This window comes from Pituophis catenifer, unplaced genomic scaffold, assembly GCF_029215685.1.
Source record: "Pituophis catenifer annectens isolate HBS135680 unplaced genomic scaffold, rPitCat1.0.hap2 SCAF_4, whole genome shotgun sequence".
Classification (NCBI taxonomy): Eukaryota; Metazoa; Chordata; class Lepidosauria; order Squamata; family Colubridae; genus Pituophis; species Pituophis catenifer.
In genome coordinates, this window is record NW_027256884.1 from 55,971,197 (window position 1) to 55,991,581 (window position 20,385).

Consider the following 20,385-nt stretch of genomic DNA (forward strand, 5'->3'; position numbering starts at 1 on the left):
TTTTATTTTTGCCTTTTTCTTTCTTCTTTTTTTCTTCTGTGTTTTAAAATCTTGAACTCTCCTCTTTTGCCCTAAATTTCCCATTGTTTGCACCTACCTTTTTTGGTGAGGAAAAAGAAGAAAAAGAAATCTCCCTCTGCCTCTGCCTAATTTTGCCTTGTTTATTTATTTATTTATTTATTTATTTATTTATTTATTTATTTATTTATTTATTTATTTATTTTTCATATTTGTATACCGCCCTACTCCCGAAGGACTCAGGGCGGTGAACAGCCATAATAAATACAAATACATATAGAAGTTAAAAACTATTAAGAAACAGATTAAGTAATTTAGGCTCAAAGATTAAAAAACATCCAAATTTATCTAAAGAGGTTTAAAACCCAATTTAAAAGCCAGTTTAAAAGCCAATTTAAAAAGGGAGAGTTAGGCCAGACCAGCTTGTTGGAATAGAAATGTTTTCAGGGCACGGCGGAATATGTGTAAGTCTTGGATGTTTCGTAACTCCGGGGGAAGCCCGTTCCAGATGGTAGGTGCCCCCACAGAAAAGGCTCTCCCCCTGGGGGCCGTCAGTCGACATTGTTTGGCCGACGGCACCCTGAGGAGTCCCTCTCTATGGGAGCGAACTGGTCGGTGAGAGGCTATTGGTGGCAGGAGGCGGTCTCGTAAGTACCCTGGTCCTGAGCCATGGAGCGCTCTAAAGATAGTAACCAAAACCTTGAAGCGCACCCGGAAGACCACTGGGAGCCAGTGCAGCTCGCGCAGGAGGGGGGTTACATGAGAGCGCCACATTGCTCCCATTACCACCCACGCGGCCGCATTCTGGACCAGTTGGAGCCTTCGGGTGCTTCTCAAGGGGAGCCCCATGTAGAGAGCATTACAATAATCCAGACGTGAGGTGACAAGGGCGTGAGTGACCGTGCGTAACGAGTCCCGATCCAGAAAGGGATGCAACTGGCGAATCAGGCGAACCTGATAAAAAGTCCTCCTGGCTACGGCCGTCATATGCTCTTCAAAAGACAGCCGTGAGTCCAGGAGGATGCCCAAGTTGCGAACCCCATCTATGGGGGCCAACGACTCGCCCCCAATAGTCAGAGATGGCGCCAACTGACTATATCGGGACGACGGAAACCACAGCCACTCGGTCTTGGATGGGTTGAGTCTGAGTTTGTTCCTCCCCATCCAGATCCGTACGGCCTCCAGGCACCGGGACATCACCTCGAGGGCATCATTGGGGTGGTCTGGGGTGGAGATGTACAGCTGGGTGTCATCAGCGTACTGATGGTACTTCACCCCAAAACCACGGATGATCTCACCCAGCGGCTTCACATAAATGTTGAATAGAAGGGGCGAGAGGACCGATCCTTATGGCACCCCACATAAAAGGGGCCTCGGGGTCGACCTCTGCCCCCCTGTCAACACAGACTGCGACCGGTCAGAGAGAAAGGAGGAGAACCACTGTAGAACAGTGCCCCCCACCCCCAACCCTTCCAACCGGTGCAGCATGATATCATGATCGATGGTATCAAAAGCCGCTGAGAGGTCTAATAGGACAAGGACTGAGGAGCAACCCCTGTCTCGAGCCCTCCAGAGATCATCAACCAATGCGACCAATGCTGTCTCTGTGCTGTACCCGGGCCTGAATCCCGACTGGAACGGATCTAGATAATTCGATTCATCCAGGTACTGAGGCAGTTGTCGTGCAACCACACTCTCAACAACCTTTGCAACAAAGCGAAGGTTGGAGACAGGACGATAATTTGCTAATACAGCTGGATCCAGGGAGGGCTTCTTGAGGAGGGGCCTCACCACCGCCTCTTTCAAGACGGTGGGAAAGACACCCTCACTCAAAGAAGCATTTATAATCTCCTGGAGCCAGCCTCGTGTCACCTCCCGGGAGGCCAGTACCAACCAGGATGGACACGGGTCCAATAAACATGTGGTCGCATTTAGTCTGTTCAGTATCCTGTCCATGCTTTCGGGAGTCACAGGATCAAACTCTTCCCAAATAATATTCTCAGGACCTGCCCCTGTCATCTCCTCTGGATCAATCCAGTCAGAGTCTATCTGTTCACGAATCTGAGCAATTTTGTCATACAGATATTGTACAAAATCCTCAGCTCTACCCTCCAAGGGGTCTTCCCGCGTCTCTTGATGGAGCAGAAAGCGGGTCACCCTAAACAGGGCGGCTGGGCGATTATCTGATGATGCAATAAGAGTAGAAAAGTAGTTACTCTTCTCTACTCTTATCGTCACTAGGTAATTCTTAATATGAGATTTTACCAGTGTTCGGTCGGATTCAGAACGACTAGCCCTCCAACTGCTCTCTAGGCGTCTTTTCCGGCACTTCATCTCCCTCAGCTCCTCAGTATACCAAGGAGCCAGGTGAGACCGGCGCCGGGTCAGAGGCCGCAAAGGCACGACTCGGTCTAAAGCATCAGCCGCCGCCCTATCCCAGGCGGCCACTAAGTCCTCAGCCGAGTTGTGTGCTAGAACCTCAGGAAATGGCCCAAGCTCCATCTGGAATCTCTCAGGATCCATCAGGCGCCTGGGGCGGAACCACCTGGTCGGTTCCGCCTCCCTGTGGCGGGGTGTGGCGGTTCGAAGGTCCAGGCGAAGGAGGGAGTGATCTGACCATGACAAGGGTTCAATCACTATATCCCCTATCTCGAGATCACTCAACCACTGTCCAGAGACAAAAACAAGGTCCAGTGTGTGTCCCCCCATGTGAGTAGAGCCATAAATTAACTGGGTCAGGTCCATAGCCGTCATGAAAGCCATGAACTCCCGAGCCACCTCAGATGTCTCGCCAACTGATGACAGGTTAAAATCCCCCATGACCATAAGCCTGGGGGTGTCAACAGCCACCGCGGCTATAACATCAAGCAGCTCAGGCAGGGCTGCAGCCACATGGCAGGGAGCCAGGTACGTGACTAGCAAGCCCAACTGCACCCTATGACCCCACTTCACAAGAAGGGACTCACATCCAGCCGTCTGAGGAACAGTGGCCTCCCTTGGTCCAAGACCCTCGTTAATAACAACCGCCACCCCTCCGCCCCTCCCCTGAGACCTTGGCTGATGGAAAGCACAGAAACCTGGTGGGCACATATCAACAAGGGGGGCTCCCCCTTCCTGGCCCAACCAGGTCTCCGTAATACCTGCCAGGTCCGCACCCCCCTCCTGAATAAGATCACAAATGAGGGGGGCTTTATTTACCACGGACCTGGCGTTGCACAGCATCAGCCGAAGGCCTGGGGCCCGAGGTTCCGTACAACCTGGGGAACGAGAAGAGCTTTGAGGGTCGGAGCGCGCCACCGCTTGTAAACAGCGAGGACGCACTCCCGTAGGATGATGTGGCCCCCTGCTCCCGCCATATCTGCCCCTCCCACCTACAGTAAACAGCAAACAGCTGTTTGTTTGCAGCAAACAGCCTGCTTTACTTTCAGTTTCGCTTTCAGCATAGCTTGATTAGCACAAGGGAAAAAAAATCTGCTCCAGCAATTTACCTCTTTGCAGCAAGCAGCAGAGCCCTGTCCAAAACAGCTGAGAGCAAATCAGCTGAGAGTTGGGCGGCCGATCTAATCAACTTGTGCTAATTAGTCTATGCTGAAGCTGAAAGGAGCTGTTTTTTCTTGCTGTTTGCTTGCAAGGAGGTAACTGCTGCGAGGCACAGGCCAAAGGGTAGGGCCAATGGGTGGGCAGGGCTACATTTGGTGTATAAGACACACCTAAATTTTCACCCCCTTTTAGGAGGGAAAAAGGTGCGTCTTATACTCTGAAAAATACAGTATATATTTCCCTTAAGGACTGGTGAAAACCTTTCAGCATTATCGTTGTAGCATTGAAAAACATTTTAAATATACATAAGACTACCTGCCTTATAATATGATTAAAGAGAGTTTAGTCTGCCAAATTAAGACTAGTAGGGGTAATTTATTTTATTTACAGCACGTAATATTGTAAAGTGGCTTGCCCTTTCAGTGTTGGTGGGGGTGTTGTTTTCTCCTTTGTACTTCCTTGGTTAGGCTGTTCTTTACTTCTTTACTTTACTTCTTTACTTCTTCATTGTCTGAAATGGTAGTTCCTCGATTAGGGTACCCTGTACCCTACAAACAATGAGCAAACCCTTCTAGCATTGAAGGTGTTATCTAGTTGGGTAATGAAACATCTACAAATGAACAATCAAGCTTAGAAAGCAACAAGGTCTTGACGGTTCAATCCTGATGTACATGAATATATATTCTCTTCTATTAGTAAACAACTACTTGGAAATACTTAAAATAACACAGCAGGAAAATAACAAAAACTGCTGCCAAACTTTTAACAGATAATTGATTGCACTGTTTTTCAATTTGGATTACACAGAATTTAATATTCTGCTTTCAGATTATATGTTTGTTATAGAGTTTATAAAATATAAATAAAAAGGTGGTATATAAGTAATGAATTAATAAAGCAAAAACCAACATGCTCACTTATTCCAGAAGCATTTTTCATTGCTACAAAAATACATTAAGCAGGAAATCACAATAATGTTATCTGCATTTTTAAAGGAGTTGTAAATAATTAACTCAATTTAATCCATTAAGCATAATAACTGCTTTCAGAATAGATGGGGAGAAAAAAATTCAAAGAATCAACCAATTTTTCTACCTTCTTTCAATGATCCCACTGAGGCACTTCATTACCAATTTTCATCTTACCCAAGGAACCATAGTCATTAAGAGCAATGCTAATTGTAATATCAGTTCAGTGGTTCCAAAAGAGAACAGCCAGTTTCCAAGCTATTCCTATGCAATATGTTTAATTAACAATGACATAGATGTTATATAATCCAAATGTGTTCAAATTTTTCCAACCTATCAGATCTCTAGAAAAAATGAAATTATATAAGTACTACATACCTCCTAAGCTGTCAAGGTCTTCAAGTATTCGACCAAATCTAAAATATTACACAGCAATTAATCTGTATGTATGTTACAGCACCAAGAACCAAGTGTTTTATTTTATTGAAAAATGAAAGTAGTCTATCTTTACCTGACAGTGTTTTGCATATTGAGATATTTTTCTCTTATTTCAGGCTGACTTCCTAAAGGCAAGATAACATCTATATAGCTGTCTTTCATTTTCCTAGGGGGCAGTTCAGCTTGGGTTTTAGCAAGGAGTGTACGTAAAGATTTTCTTTCATTCATCGCTTGCACATGGTCTCTGGACAAAGGGTAAAGCAAAATCAGATTATGTCATGTGGGTAAAAACAATCAAACCTCAGTTTATCATACTTCAAATGCAATGAACAAAATCCATTTGATGGTTTAGGCATGTATAAAATCTCATTTGCACTTGCATTTGAGTCTCACACACTCTTTCCCGCATTAGTCAGTTAAATCATAGGTTTACTCTATTAAGCAGCTACAAGCCATTATTAATCTGCAAGAATAAATTGTCATGCATTCTTTCACTTCTAAGAAATGCAATTATACCATGATTTATATATACAATACAATACCTCCAATTGGTGGATGCTCCCACTAGCTCTCTCAATTTACTTCGCACTGAAACAAAATAAAATCCAGTCAGAAATATTTAATGGGATAAACCTGACTAAGGACCACTACAGGACTGCACTTTTGAAAAGCAGAAGTGTAAGCAGAAGTCATGCAAAGAATGGCTGAAAAGCAAAAGCTGGCCAGGTTCACTGAGATTTCAGTGAATGGTATATTTAATAATGAATGGCATGCTTTCTCGTTTCTGTAACATTTTAATTTTCAAAAAAATCCAGTTATCTAGAAAACTTATTCATTTCTTTTGAATTTAATTTTCAGGCTACCTACTCCTTCACAACCCTAAATGGCATACAGGGATTAAAAAAGAACAAAACAATACTATTAAAACCATGAAGGATCATACAAGAATATTTGGATATCGTGGTCTACTCTTGATTGTTGCTTAGCAACAACCTAGGTTTGACATTCCAAAATAAATATTCAAATCATGTCACTGTATATACATATCCATACTCATTTGTCTTGAAACTGCAAGGAAAATTTAAACAAGGAGCAGGTTTACCTTTACATAGCTAACAAGATACCAATACACATCTGAAAATGTACATCTAGATTCTGTAAACAAATGAGATACATTTTCTGATACATCTCAATCATAACCATCAGCATTTGTGCTTTAGTCAAAATGTCATACTCCAATAGAAAAGGAACATTAAAAGATTTCGATTCTAAGGAAATGTGGGAGAATCGGAAGGGAATAGCATCTATGGAAATGTGGAATTAGATAAGAGTTGAAATCTTTTTAAAAAATTACACAGATAGTGCCTGACTTACAACAGTTCAGTTAATGACAGTATGAAGTTACAACAGCACTGAAAAAAGTGACTTATGACCATTTTTCACATTTATGACCATTGTAGCATCCCCACAGTCATGAAATCAAAATTCTGATGCTGGGCAGCTGACTCATATTTATGACGGTTGAAGTCCTGGGATCCCTTTTGCTACCTTCTGACAAGCAAAATCAATGGAGAAGCCAGAGTCACTGAACAATCATTAACTTAACTACAGTGATTCACTTTACAAGTGTGGCAAGAAAGGTTATCTCACATAACAAATGTCTTGCTTAGCAACAGAAATTTTGGGCTCAATTGTGGCCGAAAGCAAGGACTACCTGTAGATTGATCCAAGTTGTTTCTTTGTACCTTGAATCCCATTTCATTCTACCTTCATATGTAAAATAAGAATTGTGCACACACACATACATGCACACACAAACATTAAACCTAGAAGATAGGTGGGTTAAACCCAAAGGTTCTGTCAGATTTTCTTTTCCTTTATCCTACTGTCTTCAAGCATCAATTAACTCCTTAACATTAAATGCATAATTCTTTATTCGTGTCAGAAGCACCTTCAAAGTATAAACATATAACTTTCAGCACAGAGCAAATAAAATAGGTACTGTATAAAATAAGTCATAAAAATATAGCAAATGTAAAAAATATGTAAAATAAGAATTGGTTTAAACTAAATGCATAGTAAACAACTTGTATGTTATTCTGAAATCTACAGTCTGTTTCTGAAAAGGACTGTATCATACATCCCAGCCTATCTGTTCATTACAGAATGGTAAAAATAGGTTTCACTGATCTTATCCAAGTAAATACACAAAAGGAATTTTCTCTATTAAAAAATAATGGGGACAGCAACCAGATCCCCTCCTGCCGAGACTGTGGGAGCGAGCAATAGTAGGGATTGTAAACATGTGGGCAGTTGCTTAAAGCAGCTGCATCTTTCCAAGGACTGTGCAAGAAGAAAAGCATTTTGTTTGATATTTCTGATAAATGTTACATGTGTATGTACCAGAAGCACCTATTTTCCTTTCAGTGTGAAGCATTGCACAGCCTTAATATTTTTTCCGCCAACTTTACTGTGGAGAAATAGAAGATTTCAAATAGAAAATGAAATTATCTGATTTTCCCATTAACACTGATGAAGAACGGCAAGTAGAGGGTAAGAGCCTTTTTTGGAAACACTCTTGGCTGCTTTGCTTTGGCCAAAAACATAAGTGAGATACAAGATGTCCTGAGAAAGAAAAAAAAAATAAGACCAAGGTAAGAAGTGGAATAAATCCTCTAAAAAAGATACAAATAAGATGGATGGATGAAATACCGTATTTTTCGGACTGTAAGACACTCTTATAGCTTTTGGGGAGGAAAACAAGAAAAAAAATCTGCCTCTGCCTCCCAGCAATTTGCCTCCTTGCAGCAAACAGCAAATAGCATGGTCAGCTTCAGCACAACCTAATTTAGCATGAGCAACTGATTGGCGGTTGGATCGGCCTCCCAGAATACCGCCTAACAGCAGTTCCAGGCTGCAAGGATCGCTGCTGCCCATCGGCACCAGTGCCGCCCATTGCTGCTTTCACCTATTGCTGCCTCCGCACAACCCATTTTCAGCCTCCGTGCATCCCATTTTCAGCCTCTGTGCATCCCATTTTCATTCTGTTCCACCTATCCCTACCACCTGGAACAAGCCAAAAATGGGAAGTGCAGAGACCAAAAATGGGGCGCACGGAGGCCGAAAATGGGATGCACAGAGGCCAAAAATGGGGCATGCAGAGGCAGCGATACTTGGCAGCGGCGATGGGTGGTGACAGCACTGATCGACAGCAGCGACCCCTGCAGCCTGGAACAGCTGATAGGCGGTATTCTGGGAGGCCGATCCAACTGCCAGTCAGCTGCTTGTGCTAAATCAGGTTGTGCTGAAGGTGACCACGCTGTTTGCTGCAAGGAGGTAAATTGCTGGGAGGCAGAGACCAAAAGGTGGAGGGCAGTGGGGGGGTGGGGCTTCGGCAACATTCGATGTATAAAATGCACAGACATTTCCACCCACTTTGGGGGGGGGAGTGCGTCTTATACTCCCAAAAGTACGGTAATATACAGTTGGACCTGATATTTATTTCATATCTGCCAGAGAGGATCTGTCATTTGCCTTGATTCGTCAGTAGAGAAGGGAATATATTCCACTGGCAGAAAGCAGGTAAGTGCATAAGAATTTCTGATGGATGACAAACCAGGGTACTAAGATTTAGAGTTTAAGTTCCCATCTAAATATGATATTTTGGGACAGCCACATTTTTTATCCCATATAGGAAAGAAAGTAGGGAAGACATACTTTCTGGAGTCTCAGAGGTAGAGATATAAATACAATAAATAAATTGCAAGCATAGATCAAGAAGCCAAGAGGATATAAAATTGCAGGTGATTAACTAGTTATAGGTTAATTATGAAAAACAGCACACATACATAATTTGCATTTTGTTTAGTAAGACATGTTTCATTTGCTTAATAGTATAAACCTATTTAGTACCATTAAGAGGAATGATTCAGAATTGCCAGAAAATATGAACTTAAGTTTTTCATTAAACCTCCAATAAAGAATGAAGAAACATAATAGAGCAGACAAACAGTCATATTAAAAAGCATACAGGTTACCACAACATACCATTATTCACATGAATGGGGAAATGTCCTGTGAAAGAAAATAAAACAATTAGACTATCAGGGAATTTTTTTTAAAAAAGGAAAAACAACTCTATTATTTTTCAAGTTGGTCACACAAGGTGGTATGCTCAAGTACATATTAATATATTCTGCAGTACTGATAACTTACTGCTATCTCAAAGTTAAAATTAATTAGTTTTCCAGGCAAATACAGTATGGCAGAAGATCAAACTGTATGAGTTTTTTTCCCTTCAGTTTCATATTCTCATATTTATTTGTTTCATCTAAATCTCTGTTGGGAAAAAAAGTTTTTAATTACCAGTAAGATCTGGCCAAAACATATTTGATATAAAAAGCTTTGTCACTAAAAACTAAAAAAGAATTCTTATTATTTTACTTTTCTGGTTAATTCTACAGCTTCTAAGAAATAGTAGATAAATCACTAAACCCAGATTACTGCATAGTTTTATACCTGAAGAAAAGGAAAAGCAACACAGATAATTATAGCTTTCTGAATTTACTCCCCTGTTTTCCCCCAAAATAAGACATCCCCTAATAATAAGCCCAATCGGGCTTTTGAGCGCATGGCAATAAGGCCAAGCGCTTATTTCAGGGTTCAAAAAAATATAAGATAGGGGAAACACGGTATTAGTTACATTACCTTCTTCCATGTTCTGAATAACCTGGGAGCCACTGCCAGATGACATCAGCATCCTAAACAGGATCGGATGGGGCTTGCTTAAGGAAAACCATCTGTATCAAAAGGAAAATACAGAATTGTCAATAATACCAGAGTAGCATTGGACTCCTTTAATCCTAGATTCAAGGTCAATATATTGAATGGAATTATCTTCCTCTTTTAATGTCCTTCAGAAATGTTGCATTACAGCCCCCAAACAGCCCCTCGGAATACCTTAAACTGGCAATATGCAAAATAAGTTGCCATAAAACAGATATGAATTGTGTCTGCTTGCTACCTTGAGTTATTTATAAAAATAATTAAGGTGATATATCAATAAAAAACAAACATCATATACAAAGGCATAACAGTTTCAAAAGGGTGATCATCCTCACACTTATGCAGAATCCCATAACCTATTTAATCTACATCCACATATAATCATATGCGCAAAGAATTTGCTTTCCAATGATTGAGGGGGAAGATTGTTATTTCAAAAGCTATGCAGACGAGAATAATTATCAAACATATCGAAATCATTTTTTTCATTTGCATATGGAAAAAGAAATGAGATGAGACAGCATACTGCACAGGACTGTATCTCCCTAGCTTCATATGACACATGCTTGGAATTCACAAGAATCTTTGCACAAAGAGGCTGTTTCCAGAGTACTCCTAGGAACTTGTGCACTACTCTTTCCAGAACGATTATAAATAAGCCTGCTCTGAGATATCTGACATCAAACTTCATTCCAGTATTTGAGATTGTTAGCTCAAAGCAATTGACATAGCTGAATAGGGTACAAGCTTTGACTATTTATTTCCACTTAGCTATATGCCATTTTGTAGCTATTTCCCACTAGTAGATTAAATCTTAGCCTATCTTCCTTGAGTTGGCCAAAAATATTGCCATTCCAAATTTGTCCAAATTATTTCCTCCATCCTGGACCTGACTTTGTGTCAAACATTGTTATCTCCATTGGTCAGTATGCTTATACACTCCTCCATTTGCCTCTTTTCCTCTGGTGTTGTCATCCATTTTTTCTATCAGCCCTGTAGCTTGAGAAGAATATGTAAAAATCAGGATTCTATAACAAGAAAAACTAGAGCTGGTTTATTTACTCTGATGTTTATGTTTATGTTTATGTTTATGTTTATGTTTATGTTTATGTTTATGTTTATGTTTATGTTTATTGGACTTCTATACCGCCCTTCTCCCAAAGGACTCAGGGCGGTGTACAGCCATATTAAAACACATATAAATTTACAAAATTTAAAAACAATTTAAAATCGAATATATAAAAAATTTGGCCCACAAATTAAAAACTAACATAAACCCATTATAAAATTCATATTAGGCCAGCCCAGCTTGTTGGAACAGAAGGGTCTTCAGGGCGCGGCAAAAGGTATGCAGGTCCGGGATCGTACGAACCTCTAGGGGCAGCTCATTCCAGAGGGCTGGTGCCCCCACAGAGAAGGCTCTCCCCCTGGGTGTCGCCAGTCGGCAATGTTTGGCTGATGGCACCCTGAGGAGCCCCTCTCTGTGGGAGCGTATTGGCCGGTGGGAGGCTATCAGTGGCAGAAGGCGGTCTCGTATATACCCTGGTCCTAAGCCATGATCCAGTGGTGAAATTCAAAATTTTTCCCTATCAGTTCTGTGGGTGTGGCTTGGTGGTGGGGGTGTCATGTGACTGGGTGGGTGTGGCCAACTCAACATCACTCACGTTGAGGAGCGCCTCACCCGGCACCTCCCCCCCAGCCATTACTTATCACGAATGGCAGGAAAATGCGGAGGGGAATTTTCCTGCCTACCATCCTTCCCTCAGTCTGTGCTGAGCTTGAGGAATGGATGCCTTTCACGAAAACGGCTCCATTCCGAGCCTTCAGTGTTGCAATCCTGGGATACACTGAATGTTCGCAAGAGAGCCTTTTTCGCGAAAGGCAGGAAAATGGGGAGGGGGATTTTCCTGCCTGTCATCCATTCCTCAAGCTCAGCACAGACTGAGGAAAGAATGGTAGGCAGGAAAATTCCCCTCCCCATTTTCCTGCCATTCGTGAAAAAAGCTGCATTCCGAACCTTCAGCGTTGCAATCCTGGGACACACTGAAGGCTCTGAATCAGTAGTGGGTTTCAATTTTGGCCGCTACCGGTTTGCTCGTGGGTGCGCTTGCATGATGCTTCTGCACATGCACAGAACATTTGGGTGGGTGGGCAGAGCCTCCCACCGCCACCGCTACCAGTTTGCCCGATCCGGGGAGAATTGGTAGCAACCCACCACTGCTTGGAAGGCCTCTGCTTCAGCACAGAATCACTTTCGCCCATCTGTTTCTGAGTGCGGTGCTTCTGCCTGTTGGGCCACTTCCCGAAGCTGGCAGCTCTGCAGACAGCCGCTTTTCTTTTTCCCTCTTTTTCCTCATGGGAGGCTTGTGTGGTAGCACCAGCAGAAAGTGGAGGCAGAGGCATGGGGGAGGCAGAAGCAATCCCAATGCACCAGCCCCTTCGTCCCACTGTCTCTTGGCTTGCCTGCAGCTGCACTGAACAAGCACCAGCAAGGGGCATCTGGATTGCCTGCCTCCCCCATGCCGGTGCCACTGTGCAAGCCTCCCGCGAGCCGCCCAAAAAGAGGGAATTGGTACTTTTTATATTACTTTTGAAATAGACACAAGAACTACTTCTGCATGATTTCTCTTAAATTTTGCATTTTTTACAGATCTAATTTTCTCCCTCCATTCACAGTGGAGCTTCTGCAGCCTGTCCTTTAAGGTAGTCCCTGGGAGGGAGGGGGCCATGGGGGACCATAAAGGGAGCAGCAGCTTGGCTGTGAATGGAGGGAGAAAAGTTAGAATTCTCTCTGCTGCATTTAACGTTGAATTCTGTGAAATATCGAGCGACTGGAAGGACTGAGTGAGTGGCCAGAAGAGGTGAGCGGCGACCGGGCATGGCTGGGTGGGGCCAACCAGGGGTGATTACCACCAGTTCGGCGAACCGATGCCAATCATCCCTAGCAGATCGCCCGAACAGGTCCAAACCAGTCGAATTTCACCCCTGCCCTGATCCCATGTCAATCCTTAAACAAATCCATTTCTGCCTTCTATTCCTCTCTCCTCTTCCTAAGGTTACTTTTGAAGATCATAGTATGAGATATTTTTTAAAAGTCTTTAGCTGAAAGTTGAAACTTGCTAGATTGCAACAAAGAAAACTATTAAAATTTACAAGGCTGCTTGGGTATTTTTAAATATTTCTCTAAGCCTGCCCCTACATTAATCACTTTGTAATATCATCATTTTTAGAATGTATTATATTGGGCAGTTGTGCTTTATGATCCCTGGTGAGTCAACAAGATATTATATATATCTTAATAATTAGATAAAAATTAAATAGAATGAAAGTATAATCCTGAGAAGGCCAATAATCAGAAGAAAAATAACAGTGGTGGGGTTGAGCAATGACCAAAACTATTGGGGTATGGTCAATCTTCTAAATACATCTGACATTTATGTCAACACCAGAGGCTGGTCACTTTATACCCTTAAAAGAGGATGCAAGCTAGCAAATATTAATACACTCTGTTGTCTACAGTAGGATTCTTGTCTAAGGTTTCGGGAGGGGAGGGGAGGGGAGGGGAGGGGAGAGGAGAGGAGAGGAGAGGAGAGGAGAGGAGAGGAGAGGAGAGGAGAGGAGAGGAGAGGAGAGGAGAATGATTATAGCAAACTGGTTCCATATTGGGTTGAGATCTGATTAAGGCTATTTCTGTGAGGTCAAAGCAGGACACTGGATTATAAAATATGAAATTAAGGACTTCCGGTTGGTGACTAAGGGCGATATAACATTGAGAGAGTGATCACTGCTCCTCAACACTGTTAGTCACCGTGCTTTGGGGATCCTTTCAAGGCGAGAGGCCCGGAGAGTCTCTTGGACAATAAAGGGATTCGGAGAGCGGAGAAGCAAGGTGCAAGCGCTCCCCGCTCGACCAGACGCCTCTGTCTAGCCAGCACGCGTGTATCTGCTATCTAATGGCAGATCTGAGGCTGCGATAACCAACAAGAGACGGGAAGCAAAGAAGAAGTTCGGGAAAGCTGACGGTGAAGTGCACTTATACCTTTCTTTCCTGATACCGTGGGACTGACTGCAAAGAAGCGTGGCCGGTTGTGTCGGGTGGAAGATCTCGTGGAGAGAGAGAAGAGCGGCGATTGAAAGGGAAAGAGCGGACTGGAACTGAATGGGTAACCGGCAAATCAGCAAAAAAAAAGGAGGAGATTGCTGAAGCAGAGAGGCAGAGAGACATCGTAGACAGAAGAAAACTGGTGGGACACTTTTAGTTATAGAAAGAGAGAGAGCTTTGATTGCGGACTGTGTTTGGATTACGAGCTGTCAAGCAGAGAGCTGGATGAAATTGGAGGAGAAGAAGCCGGAAGTGCAGCCATAAACCGGAATTGACAGTAAGATAGACAAGGCGAGGCTGCGAAGATCAACAGAGGGAGTCTATTAAAGTTGGATTTAAGCGAGCAAACTTTGGAATTAAAACATACTGGAATTGTTGAGGCTGTTGGGGACAGAGCTGCAACAAAGTCTACGAACAATTAACAGGAGGAAAGCTCTTGAATTATATAGTAATACATATTCTTTCTGAAATATATTTAGATTTAAAATATTTATAATATTTGTAAGATATATTATTAAATTTACAGATACATATATATATTTAAATATTTAAATAGTCTGAATTCTAAATAGTACGATAAGCGACTTTTTCCTTTCTTTTTCCTTTTTTTTCCTTTTTTCTTCCCTATTAATCTGTTACCTCATAGTTATTTTACTGTTATTAATTTGCTTGAAAGACATAGATTATAAGATTATAGATAGCTTAGAGTTGTGATTTATTCAATCAATTTATTAATATAATTAGTAACATATTAACTTGAGAATTGTTGCTCAATTGTAAGAATAGTATTAAGCATTTTTGAAATAATTGAATTAATTGTGAATTAAGCACATTTTATCATCGATATTGATTGATAGAAGTAGAAAAATAATTGCACTTGCTAATATTTTTCCTCTGCTCCGGTGTGAACAATAAACATTGGCAATACCTTCATAGCTTAACAGAAGTTGTTAGTGGATGATAATTTGGAGGAACATTGAGAGAATTGCAAGAGAGCAGAAGAAGGTCTTGAGAAAGATGACAAGCCTCTCATCAACTGTACTAAAAACAGGAAAGAAGACCTCCTCCAATCCCACAATAACAATGACCTCACCAGCTGTGCAAAAATCGACAGAGGGACTAACAAAAACAGAAAAATCGATGGTGATACCAACAATGCAGGCCATACAATCGACCCTAACAGTAATTCAAGATACCATGCAAAGGATGCAAGAAAAGATGACAAACAATCATGTAGAACTGAAAAAGGATATCCGTGCTATCGATCAAAAAATGAATGAAATTCAAGAGTCAATATACAACAATGAACAAAAAATAATAAAAGTGGAGAGCAGGATGGAACAAAACAAAAAACACCTAGATTCAATAGATCAGAAGATGATGGCACAAAACAGAGAATTAGAAGATTCAATAATTCAGCTGGAAATGAATAGAGCATCCTTCTACCTATGCTTCCAAAATATAGCAGAAAATAAGGAGGAAGATCTAGGTCAAGTGATGGCAGAGCTAATAGTGGAAATATTACAACAGGACAAACAAGATATAATAAAAGAGCTAGACGAAGTGTACAGAGTCCAAACCAACTATGTGAGGAGAAACAAACTACCCAGAGAAGTACACGTCAGGTTTGCAAGGGAAAAGGTCAAGGATATACTCTATAATATGGTAAGAGAAGAACCGGTGACTTACAAGGGAAAGGAGGTGATAATCTTAAAGCAGGTCCCCAGGAGAGTGAAGGAATTGAGAAGGGACTATAGGTTCCTAGCGATACAATTGAATAAGAGGAACATCCTCTTTAGGTGGATCCTGCCGGAAGGTATGCTGATTACTTGGCAAGGGAAAAAAATTAAAATAGACAGCCTTATCACAGCACAAGACTTTCTAGACCAACTGAGAGGAGCGGAGGAAGATCAAAGTAGCAAAGAAGAGTTGGAGGTAATAGTACAAGAAGAAGAGAACACATATCAACAGAAGTCTAAAGAGGGAACACCGGAGGAAAAGGAGACAGAAGAAAAGGATCTTAAAGAGACAAAGGGGAAGAAACAAAGACCGCAAAGAACTACACGCGCAAATAAGAACTAAAGCAGCATAGAAGAACTAAAAAATGGAGGGATGGAAAATAATATCAGTCAATGTCAATGGACTAAACGACAATAGAAAGAGAAAACAACTGTTCATAAAATTAGCAAAACAAAAATGCAGATATAATATGCCTTCAGGAGGTCCACATAAAAAAAGAAGATGGGAAATATTTAGACTACTATAAATTTGGACAAACTTTCATATCATTAGCGGGGGGGAAAGAGGGGAGTAGTACTATATGTTAAGAAAGGGATAGCAGCTGAGTTAAAATATACCGATACCAAAGGGAGAACGTTAGCAGTTGAGATAAAAAGGGGGAATCTACCAATACTAATGGTAGCTATTTATGCCCCAAACAAAAACTTGAGAGAATATTATAAAAAATTAGGCGAGAAAATAAGCAAAATGGGACATAGCAAGATTTGTATAATTGGCGACTTTAATGGAATCGTAAACCCAGATAAAGACTACAAGAGTAACAAAGACAAAAAGAAAAAGAGAAATAAGCTACCAAAAGCCTTCTTCCAATTGATGGATGAACTAAATGTAGTGGATATATGGCAGACCCTACATCTGAATAAGAAACAATATACTTTTTATTCAAATCCCCAAAAATCTTGGTCAAGGATTGACATGATGTGGGTCAGTAGGAACCTGGGGATGGAAATTGACTCAGCAGAAATAACACCAAATATATGGGCGGACCATAATCCCTTAGAGATAAAATGGGTAAATTTACAGAGGAAGAAGCAGAAGAGATGGAGGCTAAATACCCAATTTTTGAGGGATAAGGAATACACCAAAAAAATTAAGGGAGAGCTAAAACTATTTTTCGAGGAAAATGAAAATCAAGACCCGCCCCGAACAACTGTATGGGACACGATGAAGGCGTATTTAAGAGGGCTGGTAATATCTCACAGTATATATAAAAACAAAGAAAAAAGGAAAAACAGAAAGAACTTGTAGAGAGACTAGGAGAAGCAGAAAGGATCCTACAGCAAAATCCAGGAGACGAGGTGGCAAAAGAAAATTGGATGCTAACCAGACATAAACTGAACATTCTGGATCAAGAAGAATTGGCTTATAAGATAAAACGCTCCAAACAATATTATTTCGAAAGTGCAAATAAACCGGGCATATGGCTATCGTATAAATTAAAAAAGGATAATGAAAAAGGAATTATCCACTTATTAGAAGATAAGAGCGGAAACATACGGAATAAAGAGGAAGATAAACTCGAAATAGCACGGGAATACTACGCAACATTGTATAAGGAGGAGGAAACCCCGAAGGGAAAAATTAAACAATACCTGATAGAGGAAAATCTCCCATTGATAGGAGGGGAAGAAAAGGAAATGCTGAACAGGGAGGTCACAATAGGAGAATTAAAGATAGCAATATCCAAACTCAAAAATAATAAATTACTCAGGCCCAGACAGTTTCCCAGGAGAATTGTACAAAAATTTGGATTTGGAGGAAATATTACTACCAAAATTACTAGAAATATGTAACGAGGCTTTGATGAGATCCAGAATTCCGGACTCGTGGAGGGAGACATATATCACCCTTTTGCCGAAAGAAGGTACTGATGTAAAATCAATAAAAAACTATAGGCCAATTTCCCTTTTAAATACAGACTACAAAATTTTTATGAGTGTGATAGCGGAAAGATTTAAAAAAAAATTTAAACAATTTAATACACACAGACCAAAATGGATTCCTTCCTGGAAGACATATAAGGAACAATTTAAGAACAGTGATCGATGCTCTAGAATACCATGAAACACATTCAGAGAAGCAGATGGCATTGATATTTTTGGATGCTCAGAAAGCATTCAATAATCTGAATTGGGAATTTATGATCCGGCAAATTAAAATGATGAAATTTGGAGAGAACTTTGAGAAAATGATAACCACAATTTATGTTAAACAAAGAGCAAACATCCTATTAAATGGAGATATGACAGAAACTTTTCAAATTAGGAAGGGAGTGAGGCAAGGATGCCTGTTGTCACCGCTATTGTTTATAATGGCTTTAGAAAGCCTATTAAGAAGAATCAGGAACAATAATGAAATAAAAGGATTAAAAATTAGGAAAGAGATTTATAAAATACAGGTGTTCGCTGATGATGTCGCTTTAATTGTGGAGGAACCATTAGAGATGGGGAAAATTTTTTTGAAAACATTGGATAGTTATGGAGAGGTATCCGGATTTAAATTGAACAAAACAAAAATTAAAATGTTAACCAAAAATTTGTCAGAGGACCAAAAGAAAACATTAGAAGAAAACCTAGGCTTGCAAATAGTAAAAAAAATAAAATATTTAGGCATCTGGATAATGGCAAGATGCTCGACCCTAAAAGAAGATAATTACAAGCCCTTAATTAATAAAGTTAAACAAGATTTGGAAAGGTGGGGGAAATTACAATTATCACTCTTAGGCAGGATAGCCTCAATAAAGATGAGCGTCCTGCCTAAACTACTATATCTGTTCCAAACTATCCCAGTCAACCTAGATAAAAAATTTTTCTTAGAATTGAATAGCATTACCAGGAAATTCATCTGGGGAGGGAAAAAACCGAGGATCGCCTTACAAACATTACAGGATAAAAGGAATAGGGGCGGCTTTAGATTCCCAGCGTGGGAAGTGTATCACAAAGCAGCAAACCTGGTATGGTTAAGGGAATGGGCCACCTTAGATAATAAAAGAATCCTGACACTAGAAGGACATGATTTGCAGAAAGGCTGGCACGCCCATCTATGGGATAAGAGCCAAAGGACAAGGATATATTTCCACAGGCACAAAACAAGAGATGCATTAATGCAGACCTGGAAAGAAATCAGACAAGTGCATTATACAAAGGTCCCGAAATGGATATCCATAATGAAGGCTATGATATATCCCAATATGTTAGGGATGGAAAAAATGTTTAGATATGAAGATATTCTTGATAGTGGCAGGAACCTTAAAACAAATGAAGCCTTGAAGGAGCAAGGCATTCAAATTGATTGGTGGCCTTACTTACTAATTAAGTCGAGATACCAGAAAGATAAGAAGGAATTTGGCATAGAATTAGGAACTAACGGATTAGATTTGGATGGGTACAGAAAACAAATTATTAGCCAAATTATATACGTATCTGCTCGAATACCAAAGGTAGTCAAAAAACAGATGATTGCATGGGAAAAAAACATTGGACGTAGTATAGATGATTGGGAAACAATATGGAATTGCAATCTTAAATTGACAAGAGCGGTGGCATACAAAGAGAACCAGTATAAGATGATATATAGATGGCATTTAGCCCCCACTAGAATAGCGAAAATCTATCCAAACGCGAATCCAAAGTGTTGGAAATGTGACCATTACCAAGGCTCCTTCTATCACATGTGGTGGTCGTGCCCTGAAGCGACGAAATACTGGAAAAAGATACAAAGATGGACCCAAGAAATAATAGAAGAAACAGTTGATTTGGAACCAGAAACTTTTCTCCTGGGAATACCAAAAAGGACCTACCGGAAGGAAAGGAAATATCTAATCATACACATTATCACAGCTACTAGAATAATGTATGCAAAGTACTGGAAAGAGAAAGGACAGCCACCGGAGGAGCACATAATTGCAAAAATATTAGAATGCGCAGAGATGTGTAAATTAACTCATGAAATAAACGAGAAAGAGAATTCAGAATTTTATATGGTGTGTGAAATGTGGTATAAGTGGATGGAAGGTAAACGTAAAAAGTAAAAGGAGAGTGTGAATATTAAATCAATTAAGTAACCTAAGAGACACCATGTATATAAATCTGTGTAAATGTAAAAACCGCAACTTGAACGAAAATTGTTGAATTGTATAACAATGTAATTTAATAAAAAAAATTTAAAAAAGGATATGAAATTAAACTACAAAGGACCTGTATCTTGTCTGAAATACATCGCTCCTATTTTCTGCTACCCAGGGGTTGCAGTTCTATTTCTTTGATCATGTCCCAATGTACAATGAAAGGAAAATTTGCAACTTGCATTTCCAAATTTGGAAAAATGTTTCTAAATATCTCAGAACACACTAAAACCTTAAGTAACAAACCCTTCTAATCCAAAATAAACCAACTGTACTTCAGTTTAACATAAACCCTGATTCACACAATACACTAAGGCTTTATGTGACTATTTGGTATTGTCTTAAAGTGGGTTGTAAGTCATAGTTTACGAAATTATATCGGATTTTACAAAGACCATAAAACCTCCTACAACTGAAGGAAGCAAGATTGGGAGAGACGACATTACAGAGTACGATCCTCATGTACGGAAGGGGCTGCAATAAATCTAACTCTCCAGAATACAGTGAATCCTACTGTGCTGCGCTTATAGGTGGGTGAAAAGAAAGCGCAGTTCCAAAACAGCAACGTTCAAGATGTAGTTTTTCTCCACCCAGTGTTTTTTCTCACACTG

General features: G+C 40.5%; 1 protein-coding gene across 3 annotated transcripts in view; it reads right to left on the reverse strand.

Moving 5' to 3' along the window:
• The window catches only part of ACOT9 (acyl-CoA thioesterase 9), a 77,317-nt gene that overhangs the window by 56,631 nt on the left and 301 nt on the right, over positions 1–20,385 (reverse strand). For all 3 annotated transcript variants that reach the window (XM_070944070.1, XM_070944069.1, XM_070944071.1), the window contains exons 2-6: positions 9,672–9,763; positions 9,012–9,038; positions 5,507–5,552; positions 5,038–5,208; positions 4,905–4,942 (exon numbers count right to left, since the gene is read on the reverse strand). In XM_070944070.1, the coding sequence (XP_070800171.1) occupies positions 4,905–4,942; positions 5,038–5,208; positions 5,507–5,552; positions 9,012–9,038; positions 9,672–9,763 (374 nt within the window). The remainder of the gene's footprint in view (positions 1–4,904; positions 4,943–5,037; positions 5,209–5,506; positions 5,553–9,011; positions 9,039–9,671; positions 9,764–20,385) is intronic.